Genomic DNA, 23,239 nt, shown 5'->3' with positions numbered 1-23,239 from the left:
TTAACTCTGTATTTTCTTCCCCAAACCCCCAAAACTTTAAGCTTAAACTGTCTACTGTTGACCTCACCCAATTCCTAAGAAGTCTGTTAGGGGCATGCATAAGTGCACCCGCGTGCCTACCGTCCCTGTCCTAACATTCCTTTTTTACTTACTCTTTTCATGTATCCAAATTATGTTTATACTTTTTACCTGTTATATTATATATGATTGAAAAATAAAAAAATATTATTATTATTATTATAAGTGGTGAAAATATTCAGAAATAAATATTTAATTTTATTAAAATATATAACAAATAATGAGAAAGGAAGGCAGGAAATGTGCTATTTAGAACAGAGACTGACAGAATCACAGATAAGGCATTTCATACATGAAAACTTCTGAAATCTTAGAGCACCATTTTTCTTGTAGGAGACAAGGGAATAGGGAAACAGTTCCAAGAAGAACTTCTTGATGCACAGAGGAAATGAAAAAGCCACACTGGCTGTAAAATGAGGGAGCAAAAGTGATTACTCACGAGGATAGCAATGGCAGCAACAACTGTAGTCTCTTTTCATATGGAGTTACCTGAAAGATAGGTTTGTGACTAGGACACAGCTCTGTAACTGGCAGCATGACTAATCCCTTAGCAGCAGCTCACTGAATTTATTTATTTATTTATTTATTTTGTCACAACATCATACAAAAAGATTATATAGTATATACACATATAAACATATATAGGAAGAAGAAAAGAAGAACAATAGGACAGGAACGGTAGGCACGTTTGTGCGCTTATGCATGCCCCTTATGGTCCTCTTAGGAATGGGGTGAGGTCAATAGTAGAAAGTTTTTGGTTAAAGCTACTAGGATTATGGGAAGAGACCACAGAGTCAGGTAAAGTATTCCAAGCACTGATGATTCTGTTGCAGAAGTCATATTTTCTGCAATCTAGATTAAAGCGGTTTACATTAAGTTTAAATCTATTGGTTGCCCTTGTATTATTGCAATTAAAGCTGAAGTAGTCTTTGACAGGAAGGACATTACAATAGATGATTCTGTGAGTTAAACTTAGGTCTTGTCGAAGGCGACGAATTACTGTACTTTTCCCTCTTTTCTAGTGGTTTAATTTTCCTCCTTTCTTTCATCTTCTTTTTCATCTCCAAATCAATCACATTTATAGGGACTATATGTCCATGTTGTCTTGCCTGCCTATATGTCTCCTTGACTACATTTAATACATTATGTTCCTCTGATGTCCTCCCTTATTCTAACCAATTATCTACCAATTATCTTTAAGAAATAGGGTTTCTAGTATGACTCAATGTTTTGGGTAGCTGGCAGTCTTTCTTGTCTTTTTGTCAACCTTATTACTGCTTGAACCAGGTACCAGATTTCTTCTGAAAGAACTGATTGTTATGAAGTTGGATTATATATGCACTGCATTACTTATTCCTTTACATAAACATATCTTATTTTTGAGGCCAAAACATTGTATTAACCTAGGTTAGTAAATAAATATATGGGCTAAAGAGTGCTGCATATTTAAAAGCCAACACATCTATGTTAACAGAGTTGGACGTTTTCGCAAATATTTGTTTGAATTTCTTTTCAAAGACAGCCTGCTATATGAAACCTAGAATAGTGTAGCTCAAATGTATAATCTATTTTTGCTTCATTGTTGTTATTTGAAACAGCTCCTGGCATCTTAAAGACTCTATCTTGTAATTATGATATAAATATAAGGAAGATAACTGGTTGGTTCAAGTAGTGAGGAAACACTATTTCATTCCTTCCCTTCCCTTTCCTCTGGTATATTTATATGCTGCAAGATTGTGAAATTATGCACAAAACATTCCAAATTTTATATATAAAGAGATTTGTTTAGCATTCTTATGAACTAACATATAAGAATTTAAATTAAGTTGATGCATTGCTGTGCTGCTAAATTATATCAAGGGGAAATTGATGCAATATGTGATACAAAAGGTGATGGTTAGCGGACACAATTAATTTCTTTCCCAATGTCTTTCAAAAAAATTCAAGGAGAAAGATTTCAAAAGTTATAGATAAAGTTGCAGCCCCAGGCTTATAGTGTGTTTGACCTGGCCATAAGCAATGTATGCAATAATTCCTGCTCATATATGAAAAGAAAAGATGTCTCTCTCTTCTAAGAAATATTTATTTTATCATACTCTCAAAATAAATCATTTAACCTATGCTCAGGCTAAGTGAGCAATATTATCAAAAATGAAAAGTAACGAACTTTCATTTAGCCCCTCTGAAAAATTAAAAAAGAAAAAAAGCCAAAGCAAACAAAACACTGTTGCTATATGTGACTGTATTTTCAGTGAAAGCAACCTGATAGAAAAGAGACATCTTTCCATTATTTGTATCTTTGCAAAAGCAGCATGTTCATACTGATATCAAAACTGCTACCCACAGCTGACATTACATATAAGTTGTGTGACAATATAATTGAAAAGTTACAGTGTATTGTAACATGCATTCAGATCAATTATAATTCCCAAAAGAGATGCTTCCTTCTTTGTCCATGCTATTACAGTTAGCCTTGCTGAGTTTCAAAGATCAGATATTTATGGAGAACAGCATCCATCACCAGTTTTAACAATGGATTGCATTATTAGGAAAAGCACATGGTGATAGCTATATTATTGAAACACCATAGCAGACCATATGGCTTGCATTGTTCTCACTGTAATATTTGCTTTAAAAATTCTTTGGAGAGTTCACCATCTTAGCTAACAACCTTTTCTTTCATAGAAGCTACAATGAATAAAGCAGTAGAACCTAAGTACCGTATATACTCGAATATAAGCCGATCCGAGTATAAGCCGAGGTCCCCAATTTTACCCCAAAAAACTGGGGTAAACTGGGGACTCGAGTATAAGCCGAGGGTGGGAAATGAGGCAGCTACCGGTCGGGGAAACCCTCCCTCCCTCAGCCGAGAAGGCTGGCGGCTCCCCCGCCCCGCCCTCTCACTGCACCGGCAGGGCTTCCCCGCGCTAATGCAAAAGCCCGCCAAGTTTGCGCCATCCGGTATAATGTGAAAAAAAGAAGAAAAAAAAAACTCGAGTATAAGCCGTATATACTCGAGTATAAGCCGTATATACTCGAGTATAAGCCGAGGGGACGTTTTTCAGCACAAAAAACGTGCTGAAAAACTCGGCTTATACTCGAGTATATACGGTAAATATATTTTCTAACTGAAGTTCAAATATGCTAGCCTAATAAGAAAATTCACTTATTTTTTTATAGGAAAATGCAAGTGAAATCATAAGAAAAGAGGGTTACTATTTTTTCTCCAGCAGTACTGCATATATAAAATTATTTTTAACCATCAAGGAAGGAATAGCATATAATGAGTGGAAAAAAAGCAACTGGAATGTGCATTGGGGTGAAGTTCAAAAATTTTCCCTACCGGTTCTGTGGGCGTGGCTTGATAGTGGGGATCCTGTGGCTGAGTGGGTGTGGCCAACCTGACATCACTCATGGCCACGCCCACTCAGTCACATTGCAGCAAAAATTACCGGAGCCGCTCCACTTCTTGAATGCGCTGCCACCATCCTGTTTTATGTGCCGGCTGCACACACACACACACACACACACACACACACACACACACACATTGTTGCCTGCTGCCGCTGCACTGGAGGAACTTGTGGTGCAGCAGGCAACAGTGTGCACAGCTAGAGCATGGAACAAGGCGGTGGTGCAGAGCAGCTCCGGTAATTTTTGCTGCAAGAAACCTGCAGCTGCCATCTCTTTTTCGGCACAAGAAGCGTCCAGCCACACTGAAAAAAAGAGGTGGTGACTGCAGATTTGCCTTCCCTGGCAGCCAGCCATGGAAGGAAGGTAAGTGCATAGAGAGGATACCATACCAAGGTGGCTTGGATGAGACCAAAGAGCCAGACAAGAAGGGCTGTGCTGACAGTGGCAAATAGCAGCCAGCGCATCTCGACTCTGCTCTTTCCCAAAGAAAGTGGGGGAATGGTGTCAATCCTCTGTGAACAAGGCCAGTGGTGAGGAAGGCTCCTTTCCAACTACCTCCTGGCTTTTCTTCTTGGAGCGAAGGTCCTTCTTACCTTAATGTTACAGAAGACCTTGCCCTGGAAGGTGTTTAGCCTCTGAGGTTTATTGTCGGTTGTCAGGGCTTTGCTGTTTTTGGATTGAAACCCCATTATCTATTCAGACTACCAAAATACCTGCACCACTTTGCCCTGAGTCCGCGCTGTGCTTACATTGCTGGCTGAAGAAATCGCAGCAGCAATCAGATACCATGCTCGCTTTGATTCTCCCCATAAGCCCCTATGGAAAGAGCAGAAGCTGCAGTTCTTATAAGCCTGCCCTATGCTCCGAAGTGCTGAGGATATGTGGCTTTTCCCACCCTCCTTCCTTGTCTAAAAGCAGTCCAGTTCCTGGTGGCTACTCCAGAGAAGCAGGTGTGGATTCCAGTTTGGCTCTTTCTGGGGACTTTTGGTAGCCCCGCCCGACTTCCCACTTTGTTTGGCTTTACTTGCAGTGCGTAGGAAGTTGGACTATTCGGAACATCAGCAAATTCTTTTCCTCTGAGTCCCAACTTCAAATCCGCTGAAAGGACATACCGTTGGGGGTGGACATCCCTCTCAGTATCCTGGAAGTGCACTCACTCTGCACGCACCTTTCCTACAGTTTCCAGCTGTTTTGCCAACATAAGGATTATTGTGTGGGGAAAGGAGAGCAGGCAGTGGGTGGGCAGGCCAATCAGGGATGGTTTTTACCAGTTTGGCAAACCATTTAAAATTGCCGCTACCGGTATGCATGATTCAGTCCGAACCAGTCGAATTTCACCCTGATGTGCATCTACAGAGTGGACTAAGCAATACTTGCACAGCTTCAGAAATGAGTTTAATGAGTCATTGCTCTTTCAAAGAAAACTCACATATAGCTTTATGTGGGAAATGGTCTAATGAATGCTTACTTTAAGAAGGGAGTTCAACAAAAAATACAGGACTATCACCAGCATGAATGACAGACCGATATGAAATGGATAGGAAAATGGGAATTGCTTGGTATTGCCTTTTACTGATGAATTACTGAAACTGGGTAGTAGAACAGTTTTGAAGAATTATAGGATTGGTTTTCAAAGCTCAATTAATTTCTAGAAGCAGATGTAGTCTGACCAATCATATTTCTGTCCCACCTGGAACTAGTTATGATTCAATAAGCATAGATATTATCCATAGACAGTAAAGAGTGAACTCTTTATTGCCAGGTGAATCTTTGTTCATTTCCCAACTGTCTGGAAGAACAAGAATTTTGATTTACTACACAGCCCAGAAGAGAGAAACTAAGCGACAATGTTTGATCATGCACAAGTAGAATAAATGAATCACAGAATAATATTCAGTACTAGATAACAAGTAATCCTTTGATCGTCCTTTCAGAAGTATTTCCTTACCTAAACAGAGAAACAAAATGACTATAGCAGACTGCTATTGTCTGCTTTTAAAATTCAAGAAGAAAACATCATTTTATTAAAGAAGAGAAGTCTTCAGCAAGACAAATATAGATGTTTTTTGCTTAACAAAGGATACTTTTGATGACAATATGTTTAGTTGATCTGCCCCGAATCTAACTTTTTCACTTCTTTTTTCTCAGCTTAAAGCAACATTCAGCGACAGTGTTAGAATACTAGTTTCTCCAAATAAATCAGCACATTCTCCATAGCTTGTCCTTGTCATTTGAAATAGGCAGTTCTATTGTTTAACGTTATTCCTGAACTCATTTGCATTAGGCTCATGCTGTTACTAGATGTCGCACATTGCCTATCTTGACCTTTTCCTTCATACAACACAAACTGGTAATTTCTCCAGGAAATAGAAATGCATGATAATGGGGTAGACTTTGGTCATGGCACCAACATTGATGGAAATATTACTTTGTGCAAGTCATGCATTTTGCCTAGCTCTTTCTCTACTGAGGTTTTGTCAATGAAGGTGAGTATTGTGTTGAGGAACTGTCACAATAATTAGTGTTTTCTATGTATTCTTGAGTTGACCTTCTCTTTCCTCTGGCATCTTGTTTCCTTATTTTGTAACTTTCCTTGTGATTCTGGAAATGTGCAGCCCTTTCATCCTTCCTTCATCTGTACTCTTCCTTGCTGCATCTCAATGTTTAATGTCATCTTGACTATGAGGTTCCTCCTCATTTTCTACATGACACAATTATGCTGATAATATTTTATTTTAATTTATTTTACCACAATATTGTATGTTGCCATTCTCATCTCAGAACAGTTTAGAATTCCCTTCCTCTACTCCATTTTTCCATTGAATTTTTGAAAACCACCAGATACAGTTTAAAAAATAGATACAGGTGACTTCCTATGAGCTTGAGTGGAACTAGTCTACTTGATCTCCAACAGCTAAAGTGGCGGTGGAGGGGCTAGTCTACATTCAATTTCAGAATGCAAGCATTTGAAAAATGGATTAATGTATTTTCCTGACATCAGAAAGATCCAGTTTCTACTCCATTTGCAGTCACGGTAGCTTACTTGGTAACTTTCACACCAACCTAGTTCACAGGATTGTTGTAAAGAAATATAGGAGAATGGAACATTGTTATGTATTGAGTTCCTGAACAAAGATGGTGTATAGATACATGCGCAGAAGGGGCACATAAACAATACAAATATCCAGGCCTTTATTCATGCACCTTAAAGATGTTGCTTCTTTAAGAGCCACAATGAGTCAATTTCTTGCTGCTGGGTAGGGGAGAGAGCAATAGAATGCAGGACTAGTTGGAAAATTGTCACCAAACATTGAAAATGAAAATCACATGATTGCAAGCAGCAACACAGCAACAGCAATAGCCAGTAGCACTGAAGCAGCCACAACTTTCTCAGGTTTCATTCCCTGGTGAGTCATATGATACACAATTTCACCCAAGTAAACTTCATGAGAGTTTTAGTAGTATGTGGATTCAATTCTGAACTTAAGAGTTTCAGAACATAAGAGTTTCACCAGCAGAAACAAGAAGAGAGTTAATGATTTTTTTTTATTCCTGCTTCCTCTATATTTTTATTTGCCATTATGTTACAGAGTGAACATACCCAGGAAGAGTCATATGCCAAAATGTGTATAGATAGAGTTGCTAGCATTACCTGCAGACTGCTTTTTTCTATCTTCTGTTGAAGTATCTGAAGGCACTTGGTGAAATCTGTTAATTGTTGATCTGGTGTCTGTATGAGCTCACATCCCTACAGAGAGGGAAATTAAAAAAAGGAAAAATCTGTATTACTGTACAATTTTAGAATGAAGCAGAGTTGTTTATATAGCTTTACTAAATTTTATTTATTTATTTATTTAGTCGAATACACATTACACATAAATTAATGGTTGGTTAGTTGTTGTTAGCTAAATTCTTCAAAACTCTCAATAAGATGTACACAACATGAGATCCCAAAGGCTTCTTAAAGCTATTACCAAATTAAATTATCAGATTGTAAAAGAGAAATTAAGTACCTAACTGGAGAAGAATTTGGTTACTATACTTGATTCAAGTAGGGTATAAAGAAAAACAAATCAAAATTAATTTTAGTGTACTCATTATATTTTGAGTTTACACCTAGTCTGGAAAAAACTGCACTCCATTTTCTTAAAGTATGGGATCAAGGCATCTGAAAGCATCATGCACTTTTATACTTGACTGTATAAAAGTATATAACTGTATATACGTATGATATTTGACAATGTAGAATTAACTCTAAGTAACAGCTCTTACTACTTGGAATTCAGTGCTGAAGAAGTTTATTTTATTTATATCCTGTTACAATTATAGAAGAATCTTAGGAGATAACAATAACAGATAAAATATAGAAACAGAGACCAAAAACATCTTATAAATACATTTTAAAAACTCAACATCACTACTAGATTTCCTTCCTTCCTTCCATCCTTCCTTCCTTCCTTCCTTCCTTCCTTCCTTCCTTCCTTCCTTCCTTCCTTCCTTCCTTCCTTCCTTCCTTCCTTCCTGTTGAGTTTGACTGTAGTTGAGAAAATACACAAAACTGCTGACTTCAAAGTTATTATGCCATGTTTGTGATGGTGGAACAATCTGAAGGGTAGATTAAATATTTGGATAAGTGAAAACAGAACTGGTTCCAGATGTTATTTATAGACAACTATTTTAAAAACCCTCAAAACCAAAGTACTTTTACTCTATTTTACATGAAAAAGTTTTAACTCATGCAATAGTTGTGATCATATCGGCAGGACACCATTTGAAACAAACTATGATTGAACATTGAAGATTCAATACAAAATTTATTGTTCACCAGTGCAAATAAGGCTTGCATGTAGAAAAAAAATCCTTTCTAATCTTGTTACGTGCTATGTCTCTTCCTCAATTTTGGGTCTTCTATCAGAAACCTGGGATTTTGATGATTCTATGCAATATCTCATCTTTCCTTAGCACTGCATTCTTCTGGACAGAAAGGTTTGATATTGTTCTTGGACCTTTTGAACACACTTTTCCAGCTTGAGTCACAATCCTCAGTGCTCCCATCACCACTGGGAACACATTGACCATTATTTTCCACATCTGTCTAATTTCTCCTTCAAGCCCTGGAGCTTTTCAAGCTTCTCATACGCCTTCATAATATTGCTGTCACTTTGCACTACTATTTCTGTCAACACTGCTGTCTTGTTTCTTTTTCGGATGCTGATTGGCTTGTAACTGCCTGTCCATCTGGATCTTGAAGTCTCATGGGGTCTTAGCCCTGTTATTCTCCACAATCTCCTGTGGCATTCAGCAGCTGGACCTGGCAGGATCTAGTTCATTCACTGTTTAGATGTTCAACATCTAATACAACACCTGCTACTTCGTTGGGCCATTCAGTGTATACGTTCCTTGCCTGCATCTTACACCCTGCCACTAGATATTAGACTGTCTCTGAGACCTCTCTGAACAATCTGTTGCTTCAGGTGTTTTCAGCAGCTTATTTTTGGATGCCACCTTACTGATGTACTCCTGTTGTGTCTTGCCCGCCCTCAGAGCAGCCGGGGCCTTCTTACCTGCTCCCGAACACTGAGGAATGTATGCCTCCCGGCCCAAGTCCTGGCTCCATGCCCACACAAACTGCAGAAGAAGGAGCATCTCCCTGCCCCAGCCCTGACTCCATGCCCAGGCAAACGGAGCAGCTAGACCCCTCCCCCTCCTCCACAGCAGGTGAGCCTGAGGAGGGTTTACTCCCAACAACAGCTGATTGGAGTAATCCTCGCATCAGAAGATTGGAGAGGCGGAGGCAACAGAAGGAAGGGAGGGGTAGGCCTTAATGAGTGCTGAGTCATGGAGCCACACCCCATGGCCTATATAAAGGATCTACTTTCTGGCAGTCTCTGAGTCAGGCAAAGTCGAACTTATCTTGCTGAAGTCACTTACTGGTCTCCTGCCTGCTCTGAGGACTTTGCTAGGACTTTGGGCAGAGCTGCAGAGGCAAGCCTGATTTGGATTTCCCTGACCCAGCCGTCAGCGGAGGAGTGGGACACGACAACTCCTTGATGAGGTGTTTCTCATCCAGGATAATGGCTTTGACACTTATCAAACTCCATCTGCCCTCTTTCTGCTGATGCATAATCTATGGGTGTTGGGCTTTATGCGTAATAAGGAGCTTCCAGGTCCTCACATCAGCAGCCTTCATATCTTCTTTGGGCTAGCTCACTATATATCCAGGATATCTGGTAATCTGCAGGGGATATGTGTTGATAGTATGGATCTTGTTCTTCCCCACTGAGCTGGCTCTTCAAGACCTGTCTTCTTCTTTACTGGTACTTGGATGTTGCTGTCTTCCTTGCCTCCATATTGTGATTCATATGTCACTGTGGGATATCAAGTCTGTACCTGGTCTATATATCTACTATGTGATCCGCTGGCAGTTACATAACCATCAGTCTTAACTACTTCCCCTCTTTTTACTACCATCCAGCCACACTTTTCTAGTTCAAGTAACATCCCAATGTCTACACTGTAGATCATCAGGTGCATCATCAAGTTGATGTCCCATTCATTCTTATCATACATTAATGTCAGCTATATAGAGAAGATGGTTGATGGTGATTCCACTCTTGAACTTAAATCTGTATCTAGCCTTTGTGATTATCTGGCTGAAGGGGGTCAAGGTTATTCAGAAAAGCAGTGGAGACAATGCATCATCTTAATATATGCTGCACTTGAAGGTTTTGTGAGTTGTCTTAAATTGACTTCCTGATTGAAGTGCAATGGGGATCTGGAGCAAGATGTACACATTGAGAGCAATTACTAGGATCTGTTAAAATCAAACAAATTTCTGGTTCCTTCTATTTAAGCTAGGAAAAGACATAATTTCTTTTTTCTGTGAGTATCTTGATATTCTACAAACACCTTATTTCTTTTGGATGTTGAATTATTGCTACATCACAGAGAACTTACCGTTAAATTCTTCATTGCAATATTTTGTTGGAATATTGTGGGAAGTATTTTCAGCTATAATATTTTTTAGTTTATGAACCTATTAATCTTTTCATTGTTACATTGCTGAAATTATGGCAGAGAGAAACAGTAAGAACTGTAGTAAGATTCCAAGTCATACATACATTCATACTTTCAAGGAATATTTTAACCTGATTAATAGGGGAGGGAGAGATACTGCTGTATCACATTCTATAAATGGCATTATAGAGTTGTAAAGTGATTGATGGGGAAGTTTGGTCCTTCACCACATAAGATGAATTTCTCTACTAAGTCATCATTTCAGCTTGGAAGGGGGCTGATGCCTGCAGTTTTTAAAGTGCTTGGAGTCATGATAGTTCTCTTCCACATGAATGGAAGATCATTCTTTAAATTATGCAGGCTAGTTATCCAACTGCAAAAACTTTACTTTTTTTTTTATCTAAGAGAAAAGTTTCAGGAATATAAATATTGGACAAATTTCAAAGATTCAAACAAGTAATCTATGTACAGTATCAGGAATAGAGGAGAAATCTATGTTAAGGAAATTTATCCCTCATAATTAATTTTTCTCAGGATTACTTTGAAATATTTACTAATATTCAGCAATTCTGATCATTGTATGAGTGAATTACTGGTGAATGACTCATAAGAACTGATATGGAAGTCCATGTTCATATGGAAGGTTCAACAGTGCTTATTCTCTCACCTATGTGAATGTAGAATCATATCAAGGAGTATTTATATTTTAAAACAAAATGAACTCCCAAGCTAACATCAATCTGCTTTGAAGGTACACATCTACTGGTTGAACAACTGTATGTCTGATGACAAGATATCACAAACATAATTATGTCTTTTGAATTGAGCAGTCACAGTTACTAAACTAAAATATTAATTTGCATATTGCAGCAAATGAATTATGGACTATTCAGATACAGATTTAGGGAAAATAAACAAACTTCACTACAAATATATCAGCACATTAAAATTACTTTTTAGTAGGAGTTGTTTCAACTTTCATTAATTCAACTGCAAGCATGTCACTATAAGTTGAGGAATCATGACATAATAATAGTAAATAAATTTGTTATCTGAAAGGCTTAAGCTTTGTCATGTATAGTATGTAGAAGTACATCTGCAGTAATACCCCCTCAAAATACAAGTCTTTTGACACAAGTTTCAATGTTGTATATTTAGTCAGCTTGAAAAAGTGAAATAGTATAATCGATATAGGATTTTGTTTGAAATCCTATTGATTCATGATGATTAGTGTATTTCTCACATCCAATATATGTGAAATTATACAACAGATGATAAGAGGGATGGCTAATTTTTTTTTTTTTGGTGGGGGGGCAGTGTTCCCACTAAAGTAAAATTGAACAAATTCTGTTTCAGCATGCTGAAATCCTTTTTAAGTTCAGAAATATGAAGGAGTCAATTTGTAATTTGGTTCAATAATTACAAGCCAAAGTAGAATATGTTTCAACATTTAATATTAATTAAATCATTTAAAATAGGTTTAGAAAAATCTACCCACAATTCATACCACATTATATTCATCAAGAATCTTAGATATGGTCTGTTATGATTCCCAGCAAGCATGATGAGTATAAATGAAGATACTATCATTTTGTATTTACATAGCCATAAAACGACATTCTTGAATATTCTTGATACCAGTGACATTATATACCATAGTTCAACATTTCCTAACCTTGTTCTTCTTAAAATAAATATTTAATTGTAAAAATAAATAGGATTTGACAATCGTTTCAAAGTTAACTTACAAAATCAATATCTAAATGGAGAATAATATATATTTTAATGTCCTACATGAAGAGAGATAATTATAATAAGAATCCTCAGCCACCAAATCTTCTTAAATGATTTAATAGATTTGTGAAAAAATATGTTTAATATAAAACTAAGTAGTCTGAAAACCCCTTCATATGAGAGTAAAATGAAAAGAATGCCTACATTATTCTAAGTCACCAACATATGGTAATACTGATGTTTTAGGAACTTGGTTGTATTTTATTTTATTTTATTATTTTATTTCTTTATTTTCTATGCTGCCCATCTCCCCTACAATGTAACTGTTGTTTGTGAAATTGAAATTTTAAGTAGGTATTTATTAAGCTATGCGCAGTGACTAAATTTTAGATTACTGAGAGTTTCTCTAATGGAACTCCACTGCCAAATGCAGGTTGATTATGATGACTGTTAATGTGAGTATTGTGCATCACTGAGCCAAAAACTTTAAAGATGGTGAACTGGGAAGGGATGATTTGGGTAATTAAGAGTAAAGTGCATGATCTGTAATAGCACATGAGCAGTTTCATGTGAGAAAGATTGATGAAAAGATTACAGAGAATTAATGGATCACTCAAAATTGCCATGAAACCTGACATTTCATAGGTTTGTGTCAGTCATAATGTTTTTCAAAATTGGAAAGTTTGTGCAAGACAGGATCCTGACAGGATCCTGACATAAATTCCATACATGCTACTTACATTTTTTAAAATAAAGTCAACAGGTTGAAAGGGTTGTCTGCAGTTAGTTGAAGAAAAAGTGTGAGTTTTTTCATTATAACTTTGAAATATCGAATATTCAAATATATGAATGTAACAAAAGTACAAATGAACTAAAAATGATTTATAGGCCCCATTGGACAGACTTTCCTATTGCTCTGTATTAAAAGATAGCAAATTGGAAGCCTGCAAGTCATAGTTATCAGATCTGTATCCTTTTAATAAATGTATATAGCAATAAAGTATTATGTTTGCTGCAAAATATCCTATTTGTGGAAAATCAGCATTGCAAATATTAACTTAAGCTAAAAATGCTACTTTTCTAGTAATTTTTTGAAGTAGGAAAACAGTAAAAAAAGGTATCTTCTACCTGAACTGTGGAATATTCTATCATTGTAAAATTTCTTTAAAAAATACTAATAAGGAATCACTAAAGCTAATGTGATTGTTAAAACAGTATCTTTTTTTTCAACCTCTCAAATTAGCTTAAATACATTTGGGTTATTTTAATATATATCAGAAAAGTGCTTAATTTGAGTGACTCAAATTGTTCAGAATGTTTGAAGCACAAACAATCCTAATAAAAATACTATATGATGCATAAACTAAAAAAAGGGAAAAACTTTTAAAAATAAATAACATACTAACATAAGCTCACAACTGAACTTTGTTTACTTCAAAAAAATAGTATGCTGCCCTACAAATTCTTATGAAGATTGTTCGAATGATATAATTTTATCTAGCTATATGATATAAATTTGATATGGTTCTTGAGTTTAACAATTAGTTTATTGTAATTCTTTATTTTAGTACTTCAGTTCAATGTATTATATAGTGCAGGGGTCCCCAACCTTTTGTACCTTAGGGACCACCAAGTCCATAATTTTAAATCCCGGGGACCACTAATATGAATCCAGCGCGCTGCTTGCTGAAGCGCCTGGACTCCCAGTGACGGGATGGGGTCTTCAGGCACTGCCCCTCCTCTTTCTTTCTCTCTTTCTCCCCCTCCCCTCTCTCTCCCACTCATTCTCTCATTCTGTCTCCCCCCTCTCTCTTTCTCTCTCTCCCACTCATTCTGTCATCTCTTTCTCTCTTCCCCTTTCTCTCTCTCTCTCCCCCTTCTCTCTCCCCCTTCTCTCTCCTTCTCTCTCTCTCTCCCCCCTTTCTCTCTCTCTCCCCCACTCTTTCTCATGGGGCCAGCCAGTGTCTTGGGACTGAGAGTAAGTCAAGCACCCCCTCCCCCGAGAGACTAAGGTGCAGGAGCACCAACAAGGGATGGAAGAAACTTGCAGCTTTAGAGCACAGCCCTCCCCGGCTGGAATGAGGTAATGGTGCAAAGGGGGGGGGATGGCAGTGCAGGCAGGCCGAAGCAACTGGTGGCAGGAACCCCTGGTGTGTTTCTTCCCCCTGCTTTAGCTTCCTGTTACCTGAACCCACCAGTGGCTGTCCCCACCTTTTGCCCTCCCTTCCCAATCAATCCTCACCTGGCAAGGGAAAGGGAGGGGGGAATGGAGATTCACTCCATATTCCAGAATGGGAGCGAAGCTTCGTCTCTTGCTGGATCTTTCTCTCTCTCCCCCACTCTTTCTCATGGGCCAGCCAGTGTTTTGGGGCTGAGAGGAAGTCAAGCTTCTCCCCGAGAGACTGAGGTGCAGGAACACCAACAAGGCCAGAAGAAACAGCCGTGAGATCCAACTCCCGCTCTGGAATATGGAACGAATCTGCAATCCCCCCTCCCCTTCCCTTGCCAGGTGAGGAGTGACTGGGAAGGGAAGGCGAGGGGCGGGGACAGCCACTGGTGGGTTCAGCAGACAGGAAACTAAAGCAGGGGGAAGAAACAGCCTGGGGTTCCCGCCACCTGTTGCTTCGGCCTGCCTGCGCTGCCATTCTCCCCCCCTTGCACCATTACCTCATTCCAGCTGGTGAGGGCTCTGCTGAAAAGTTACAAATTGCCCAAACCTCCCTCAACAGCAGAGATTTACAGCCCCACCATGAGCTGCCTGGCCAGTCCCATCTTCCAGAGCTCTAGTCACGGGACTGGCCATTGCTTATCCCAGAGCAGCTCCTCCACCCTGGTGCGCTGTGGACCACCAACATTTTCTCGTGGACCCCCAGTGGTCTGCGGACCACCAGTTGGTGACCGCTGGTATAGTGGGCTTCAGTAGGCAAGAACCATACCAGTATAGCTACAACAGGATTTATTGACTCAAACTGGAACTGGGGAACAGCATGCAAATGCCTGTAATACTCTAGGCCCACAGGGTCTTCATTTTGCTTGAAAAAGCCCACACAAATATGAATGTTCTAAGTTTCCCTCCAAAACCTGTTGGAGTTAACAGTGAGGGTCATCTAAAGGTTAGTTTCCTTTAGCAGGGTTAACAGTTAGGGTCATGTAAACATCCCTCCCCCTAGGATAGTTCTTATCTTCAGTCTGTTCAATAGTCATAGTGTTTGAGATAGGCTGAGGCCCACGGATCCTGGTGAACTGCTGCAATGTTACTGGAGAGTCCTATTGAAGTGGAGTATTGTCCATCTCCAATTGGACAGAGTCTTGATAGCTGTTTTGGTTGCCTGTGAATGGTGGCAACTCTATGGCCCTTGGTACCTCCATTTCTCCGAAGGTGGCCATAAGTGGTGTAGGCAGACTCAGAGGAAAAGAATTTTCTTGTGGGTCTGATAAAACCTTGGGATCCCCATCCGGGACTGGACTGGCCTGCCAACCCTGTAACTGATCAATGTGGCGTCTGATTGTATGATAATCCCCCAGAGTAACCTCGTATGACAAGAGACCCGTTACCTTCCACCCACAGTGCCCCCCTCACATAGTTCCAGGCAAGACCAAGTAACCTGTGGGGGGAGGGTTTCCTGAGCTGTCTCCGCTGCTACTCTGGGTGAAGTCGGTTGAGCTTTGTTATGAGTTGATGGCCCCACCTCAGTTCTGCAGGGCTGCAACCAGTTGTTGTACTGTCTTGACACAAGAGGAAGTTCTCCAGGTGGTGATTCCAGTCTCCAGTCATCATCCACTTCAGCACCTCATTTGTGGTCCTAACCATTCGTACGACCTGACTATTGGTTGCAGGGTGTAACAAAGCGGATGTTACATATCGAATCATGTTGGCATTGAGGAATGACTGAAACTCTTCTGCTGTGAATTGTGCCCCGTTGTTGGACATGATTACATCTGGCAGACCATGTGTGGCGAACAGTTGGCCCAACTCTTGGAAGACCCTGATCATTGTCATTGATGAGACTAGTGCCACTTCCAACCACTTGGAATAACTGTTCAGTACTATCAGAAACACCTGCCCCTGGAAAGGGCCAGCAAAGTCAATGTGCATGCGAGACCATGGGGCTTGCATAGTCTCCCAGCAATGCACTTGTGCTTGTGACATCTCCAATTGGGTTTCTTGGCAGGCCTGCCAACTCCTTACTTGATTCTCAATGTCTTTGTCCAGGCCTGGCCACCACAAGTAGCTCCTGACTAGAGCCTTCATCCGAACAATTCCTGGGTGCCCTTGTGTAGGGAATCCAGCACCCTGGAGCAGACAGCACACATCCTTTGTGGACAGGCAGTTCATTTTCAATGCGGCTAAGTATTCTTTCAGTTGTAACATCCCCTGCATGTAGGGGTGCTACAGGCAGTTGTTGAATCGCCAGAATACAACAAGCTGGGGCTGGATCTGGCTCAGTCTGTGTACAGGCAGTTGGCTGAGGGCGTCAGTGTGGCCCATTTCCTTGCCCGACTAGCCGGTATGAATTTGCAGCCATGAAAATGGACCATTGTAGCATTCATGGTGACAGGATCTGTGGTGTTTGCTTGTCCACTATGAAGAGACCAAGCAGAGGTTTGTGGTCTGTAAAGATGGAAAAGGTTCATCCATATAAGAAGTCGTGGAACTTCTTAATGCCAGCCACTATGGTGAGGGTTTCCTTGTCTATCTGGGCGTAGTTCCTTTCAGCTGATGATAAATTCTAGAATATTATGCGATGGGGGGCTCTCTACCGTCTGGCATCCTGTGGCTTAGTACTACCCCAATGCTGTATGGTGAACATTGCAGCTAGTGTTGCTGGTAGGGTTTTGTTGAAATGACCTAGGATGGAGTCCGAGGATAACAATGATTTTACTGCCTTGAACGCGGTAAAGGTGGTGTAGCAGTTCTGCCAGGGCAGTCTTATGCGGTAAGAAGGCATGGTAAAAATTGACCAAGCCCAGGAATGCTTGAAGCTCCTCCATGGATTTTGGTATGCTGAATTGCCTTTAGCTTTGCTTCAGATGGGTGGATTCCAGCAGCGTCAATGTGGAAACCCAAGAATTCTGTGAATTCCACACCGCACTTTTCCTTCTTGAGTTTTAGGCCTGCCTCGCAGAAACGTTGGAGTACTGTGCAGAGATGTTCCACCAGGACTGCTGCTGATTCTCCTATAATCAGGACGTCATCAAAGTATGGGTAGATGCCATAAATGTTCTTCTTTGTTTGTTCCATAATACTTTGGAACAACCCTGGTGCTACACTTAGCCCAAACTACAAGCAGTGCACTCGGAATGCATCTCTGTGTGTGACTATTGTTTGTGCTTCTGCAGTAGAGTTATCTACTGGTAGGCCTGGGTGAAGTCTACTTTAATGAAGGTTCGTCCTCCCTGGAGTGAGGTGAGGATGTGGCTTACCACTTTTACAGGGTAAACATGCTGATGTAGTGCCTTGTTTATGATGCACTTGTAGTCTGCGCAGATGTGAATGTCTCTGTTAGGCTTAACTCGGGTCAGGATGGGAGTCTCCCAATGGCTACGGTCCACAGATTGGAACACTCCTTGTTGTGCCTCGCCCGCCCTCCTCTCCTCAGCCGGACCCCTCCCATCTCCTGCTATCCAATTCCAAGTCTGATAATGAAGAGGAACGGCCTGGCTTGCCTCCAGCCCCCAGCCCTGGCACCATGCCCGGACAGAATGTCAGGAATGCACAAATAAACGTCACTCCTACAGCATGTGAGCACGAAGCCAGCCACGTGCTAGAATTGCCAGCAGCAGATCAGGAGGAAGGGAGTTCACAGTGGATGGATCCCCGCTTCCGGAGAATTGAGAGGCAACGTCAGCAAAAGGAAGGGAGGGGCAGGCCTGGATAAGTGCTGAGTCATGGAGCCACACCCCATGGCCTATATCAAAGACCAGCTTGAGTCAAGAATCTGGATTGCTGAAGTCACACCTTGGATTCCTGCCTGCCTGAGAAATCTGAAAGGAATTTGGCAAAGCTGCAGAGGCTTCGTGGCCACACTTGATACAGACTTCCCAAACCCAGTTGTCGGAGGGGGAGGGGGACACGACACTCCTTGCTGTACTAGCTTGTCTAGTTCTGCATTGATTTTAGGCTTCAATGCAAAGGGAACCCTGCATGGTTTTAATCAGATTGGAGCTACTAGTGGATCGAGGTTGAGCGAAATGAGTGCCCCTTTGTATTGTCCCAGCTCAGCGCTGAATAAGTCAGCATATTGTTGGCATATTGCTTCTAGATTGGCTATTTGGGTTTGATGAATGCCCATTATTGTGATGCCCAGGGCCTCGAACCAGTCCAGTCCTATGAGGCTGCTGCATGGCCCCTCTACAACCACTACGTTGAGGGGATTATCGAACTCTCTAAATTGTACCCTAATGGTAGCTTCGCCCCTTATGGGAACACGATGACACTGGAAGTCCATTAGCACTAAACTTGATGATTTCAGCAGGACTCATCATTGGATACATTTGCAAATGTGGACAAAAGTTGTGGATGATATAATGGACATGGCTGATCCAGTATCAAGCTTCATGGAGCATGGGACCTTTTGAAGTTTTAGTTGGAGTCTTATCTTTTCTTTGATGGGTGTGGGGCCTGTACGTTGGATGCTATGCCTTTCCGAGCAGTATTCAACTCTGTTCTGTCCTGGGAGACCTTTCCACTTGTGCTGCTGTGTCGTAGATTTTGTTCCCCACTGATGACCTCTGCAAACTCTGCCAATGTGCCCCTGCTCTTCATAGGCACGGCTGTGTGGAATCTGCACTCTGCTTTTTCATGCTGTCCCCTGCAGCTTGCACAGCTCTGTGGGGGAGTTGCTTGCTCTGTGGAGCATGGCTATCTGGGTGGCTGTCCATAAGTGATTGATTTCGTCGCTCTCATTGACCTTCTCCGAGCCTTCTGCAGTCTCTTGGTGGATCGCTGGTGTGTATTTTTGGTGGCCGGAAAGTCTTCATGGCCACTCTGGAAGCCTCATCTGCCAAGACTTCCTTCATGCGTCTTGGAAAGTCAGTTTCTACATGGCAAATAGGCGCTGCTGTAATTCACTATTACACTGGCCGCAAATGAGCCTGTCTCTGAGATAATCTTCCAGAGCAGGAAACTGTTGTGACCCAGGCCCAAATAGGTAGTAATAAACTCAGTCCATGAAAAAAAAACAACTTAATTTGAACAGCTCGGAATTCCTTCATTTCCAGTGTCATTAAACTCAAAGTAAAACAAATGCCTCCCAACACAAATTCCTCAGTTATCTCACAAACCTTGGTCCCATTAGGCAAACTGCCAAAGGCCCTTCATAGCAAATGTCCAGAAGCCACAAAAACAAAGACATAGACAAAGCAGAAGATGAAGCAGAAGACATAGCTACAACGTTGTTTTCCGGCAAAGGCCAAATGCTGGTGCTGGTCTGTTTTAAGCCTTATGGGAGGGGCCAATCATCTCTTGGCCCTACTCCAGAGTTATCCTCTCTGCTTGAACTGCTCTTGCCTTCTGGCAGCTCTTCTCATGCATGCATTAGGAACAGACTCCTCCTGTTCCTCTGCCTCACTATCAGTCTCTGGAGGCTCTGGAGTCCGCATCTCACTTCCCGATGGCCCTGGTGTCACCTCAGCCTCATCGCTGTTCAACTCCATTGCCAGCTCTGTAGGCTGCTGATGGACCACAACAGGAATTCACATTGGCATGAAGCTTGGTGAAGGGCTGCCACAAACTCTGCTGCAGATTCCCCAGATCTCTGTTCTCGTTGCTTGAGTGCATGGCGCTGGGCGATGACCGAGAGTGTAGGCTCAAAATGTTTCTTTAATTTTTTCTTGAAGTCTGTGTAGGCCACTGTCTCTATGCTTATCAAGTTTTCAACGATATCAAACGTGGCTTGTCCATACACACATAACAGGGTTGCCACCTTCAGGCCGTTGTCTGTAACCTGGTTAGCCTGGAGATAGTTGTCTACTCAGGAGCTCCACTGTTCTGAATGAGTAATATCAAACTTGTTGAGTCTTCCCAGTTTAGCCATTTTGAGATGGCCTCTGTGGTGCTAGTTAATGTCTGTCCTACTGAGAGTGGAGCTGGGGTGCACTTAGGAGTCCTGGGGATGGATCCCCCAGGTGTGTCTGTATCTCCAGTGTGTCTTACTGGTAGGTAGCGCAGGGAATGTGGTCCCATCAGGACTCTTTACCCGGTCTGGCAGCCAGTGATCTCAGAGTGCCTCCAGTGTGGCTTACTGGCATGTGGGGTGAGGATTAGTTCTGCCGGGGCTTCGTTTCCCACCCAGGCACTCAATGACTTCAGTCTCTTGGTTAGCAGTAGCTCTCTCCCCTGCAGCATCCCACCTTTGTCATCACCATTGTATAGTGGGCTTCAGTAGGCAAGAACCAGACCAGCATAGCTACAACAGGATTTATTGACTCAAACTGGAACTGAGGAGCAGCAGGCAAATGCCTGTAATTTATACTTTGTGTCCACAGGGTCTTAACCAATCATAATGCTTGAAAAACTGGGCGTGAGGGTGAGCTAAAGGTTAGTTTCACTTTAGCAAGGCTTAACACAACTATTTATTTATTTATTATTTACATTTTTATACTGCCCTTCTCCGAAGACTCAGGGCAGTGTACAGCATAGATAAAACATAAGTACCAAAAAAATTTAAAATACAATATTCATTAAAAATCTAATTCGATAGGCTGAATATTTAAAATAAGTGTATAAAATTTTAAATAAATTAAACCCCTTAAAAATCCCACTAACAAACCCACAATTAAAATTTATCATTAGGCCAGCCCTGCTTGGTGAAAGAAAAAAGTTTTGAGCTCGCGCTTAAAGGTCCGAAGATCAGGGAAAAGACGTAGCCCCACGGGTAATTTATTCCACAGGGCCGGAGCCCCCACAGAGAACGCTCTTCCCCTGGGGGCCGCCAGCTGACATTGTTTAGCTGACGGCACCCTAAGGAGGCCCTCTCTGTGAGAGCGCACCGGTCAATGAGAGGCTATTAGTGGCAGCTATATACATTCAATACATAACACAATGTATATTAAGTTTTTTTTCTAATTAAAAAAGAAATTTTATAATATTTTAAAGGTTATTTTCTTATTTCTTCCCATTGTTCAAACAGTATTCAAAACTTTGCTAATACTCATGCAGTTCAAAAGGAAATATGATTTAAATCATCATCTGAATATATATTCTTTCTCATAGGTTGAACAAGAGTCTTCTAAAAACAGCAAGTTGATTGTGCACAGAAAGAAATACAGCCCATAATACAAGAAGAATTAGTGAGATGCCATAAATAACATCTGTGCACTTACTGTAGATCATCTTGCTGACAGAAGGTATTGCTATGCAGACTGCTCAGCTATCACCAATGAAGCAAAGCCAATTATTCTGATAGGTTCATATGATAAATTGCTGTTATTAGTCAACATCAAACTGTTTCATGAAGTTCTGCAGGGCAGAAATTAACCTGAAATGGCACTTTATTTTATATGCTAAAACACTGCCATACAAATTAAAGGGTAGGACTTCACAGATATTTATTTACTTTCAATTACAGCATATCCAAGTTATTCAATTTTTTGTCATGTTTTGCTTCTTAACTACAAGTCTTCATTCAACAAGCTGACAGACTGTGCTGTTTTCCCATCTCTGGAAATCAACAAATCTCAGTGATATTGAAAACTTACCAAATTATTTCTTTCCTCGTGTTCACTGCTTTATAAGAAAATGTTTTTGAGATGCTCCAAATAAAGTATAATTATGAAATCTGATGTGCAGTTATAAAAGTAAATGTCCAGGTTGATACAAATTGCAGAGGATATTGAATAGTTTTGATTGTGGTCTAGATGAAATGCTATTCCTTATCTAAAATATCCAGCAAAATGGGAAGAGGGACATCCATATCAGTGCAGGAATTAATAGAAGTCAGCCTGGATTTGTAAGAACACATAATCCCTATGCAAATTTCATATTTGTAAGATAACTTTCTAGAGTAGTTTGGCAATTACATTGAAAGAGCTCCTCATCAAACTGCAATGATATATCAAATAAACTACCACAATTTTAATGCTGACTCAAGCACACTTCCACACTAATTATTTATGATTTTGGATTAAGAGGTGGAGAAATATTTATTAAGTTTCAAATTCAGGGGATAGGAAAAGAAACAAATTTCAAAAATTATAGAAATGTTGGTTAAAAGTAATGGAATAAAATTGAACAAGTGTCAATGTAACATTCTTCACTCAAGAATATGTTCAAGTTTTGCAAGGGTCTAAGAGCAGAAAAAGATCAGAATTATAGCCAAATATGACTAATATCTGTGATGTGTTTTCTAAAAAGGCAAATACAATTTTAGCAACACTAACAGAAGAGCAATGATTAATTAATGTGAAATAATTCCGTTATATTCTGCAGATGTCAGACTCCTTTAATACTATCTCCAGTACGACTTCCGGGTGGCGCCACCTTTCTCGCTGGGTGCTAATTTATGGCACTCCGCACTGAATATGGTAAAAGCCGGTGAAAACAGCAACGAACAGCTGTTCCCGGCTTCAATTTCCCTCTCTGGTTGAAAGAGAGAGAAAAAGCAAGGGGGGGGGATAGTGGTAGATTCCCCTAGGGGCTTTGTTTTTGTTATGCAAAGTCCCGAAAGGTCGAATCCCTTTGAATCCTTCCTTAATCTCCAGTATTCACTGCGCTTCTGCAAAAGCAGGAAAAGAGGAAGGTGTCCACTTCTGCTAACAACTGATTTCTTTTTGTGGATTGCTAAAAGCAGACGGAAGAAGCATGAGTGAACAATTATTGGTTTGCAAGTATTTTTGATTTCCTGACTTCCATCTTTTTTTAAAAAAGAGAAATCTTTCCCCCCCCTTTCTTATAATTGTTTAAAATGGCGTTTGAGAGCAACTGAAGGCAGAGCGATACATCAAAGGGAGCCTTGCTGTGGAATCGAAACTGAATGGAGATTTTATCTTATTGTGT

At 40.6% G+C, this 23,239-nt stretch overlaps 1 protein-coding gene across 9 annotated transcripts in view; it reads right to left on the bottom strand.

Annotated features, from left to right (window-relative positions):
- Positions 1 to 23,239, bottom strand: part of TPK1 (thiamin pyrophosphokinase 1) — a 465,917-nt gene that overhangs the window by 105,472 nt on the left and 337,206 nt on the right. For all 9 annotated transcript variants that reach the window (XM_058179856.1, XM_058179862.1, XM_058179855.1 and 6 more), the window contains one exon: positions 7,145 to 7,240. In XM_058179856.1, the coding sequence (XP_058035839.1) occupies positions 7,145 to 7,240 (96 nt within the window). The remainder of the gene's footprint in view (positions 1 to 7,144; positions 7,241 to 23,239) is intronic.

The sequence above is a fragment of the Ahaetulla prasina genome, chromosome 4 (assembly GCF_028640845.1).
Source record: "Ahaetulla prasina isolate Xishuangbanna chromosome 4, ASM2864084v1, whole genome shotgun sequence".
NCBI classification, from domain to species: domain Eukaryota; kingdom Metazoa; phylum Chordata; class Lepidosauria; order Squamata; family Colubridae; genus Ahaetulla; species Ahaetulla prasina.
Note: the sequence above shows the minus strand (reverse complement) of the source record. Positions and strands in the feature narration are given on the sequence as shown.